At 65.9% G+C, this 1,129-nt stretch overlaps 1 protein-coding gene across 1 annotated transcript in view; it reads right to left on the reverse strand.

Annotated features, from left to right (window-relative positions):
* The window catches only part of LAMB2 (laminin subunit beta 2), a 133,804-nt gene that overhangs the window by 62,068 nt on the left and 70,607 nt on the right, over positions 1-1,129 (reverse strand). The window contains 2 exon segments of the mRNA XM_075073333.1: positions 87-263; positions 357-525. Coding sequence (XP_074929434.1) covers positions 87-263; positions 357-525 — 346 coding nt within the window.

The following is a 1,129-nucleotide window of genomic DNA, read 5'->3' on the forward strand; positions in this document are numbered from 1 at the left end:
GGGCGCTGTGTGAGTTTGGGGAGGGCAGGGGCTGGCATCCAGGAGCCCAAGGCAGGGGTGAGACGCTGGGGGCTGGGGGCTCTCACCTGGTCCAGCTCCCCCGTGGCCGACACGGCTCGCTCCGCTTTCTCCTTGGCCTCCTTGGCCAGGCCCCGGTTGGCCCTGGCCTTGTCCTGCAGGGCAGCCACCTGCTTCGCCAGCGCCTGCAGGGGCCGCAGCACCTGCGCCTCCTTCTCCTGCAGCCCCCGGAGCCTGCGCTCCGCCTGCGCGGGACAGAGGGGTTTGGACCAGGGTGCCCCTCCACCCCCGCAGCATGGAGGCTACAGGCTGCCCGTGGGAGCCCCCCCAGCCCCTACCTCGCGATTGAGAGTCCACGCGAGCCCCCGGCCCGGCCGGGCCCCAGGGAAGAGCAGCTGGGGCGGGACCGGAGGGGGGGCTCCAGCCAGCGGAGGAGGGAGGGGTTCCCCAGCCCCAGTAAGGGGGTTCAGGGTGTGGGGATGCCCCGGGGAAGGATCAGGCCTTTGTCTGCAGGCAGATGAAAAGAGCAGCCGGGCAGCAGCCATTCGCTGAGGAGCGGGACATCACGTCCGCACAGTCCATCTAACTGACATTGAACCAAGGGCCTATCTCCATCCGACCCACCACCGTCCCCGGGGGCAGACACGGAGCTTGAGCTGGCTAACAAACAGCAAGAAATCACAGCCCAGAGGGGGTGGGTGAAATCCCCATTGCCCCTCGCTTTGTCCTGGCGGCTCCACCTCCCCTGTGTTGGGCTGGCTGGCACTTTGACTGTCCCTTGGTTACATCATTCATTTTGTGAGGGGTAAACGAAGGCTGTGGGGCGGGGCCGGTGGGGAATGTTGTTTCCTTGGGGCAGGGCCATTTGGGAACGTTGGGGACAGGGCTCGTTGGGAACATTGTTACGCCTGGGTGGGGCCGGTTGGGAACATTGTTACCCTGGAGGGAGGGCAGGTGGGGAACATCGTTACACCGGGGTGGGGCCAGTTGGGAACGTTGTTACCCTGGGGCAGGGCCGGTTGGGAACGTTGTTACGCTGGGGAAGGGCTGGTTGGGAACGTTGTTACAGTGGGACGGGGCTTGTTGGGAACGTTGTTATCCTGGGGCAGGG

The sequence above is a fragment of the Chelonoidis abingdonii genome, chromosome 17, assembly GCF_003597395.2.
Source record: "Chelonoidis abingdonii isolate Lonesome George chromosome 17, CheloAbing_2.0, whole genome shotgun sequence".
Lineage (NCBI taxonomy): Eukaryota > Metazoa > Chordata > Testudines > Testudinidae > Chelonoidis > Chelonoidis abingdonii.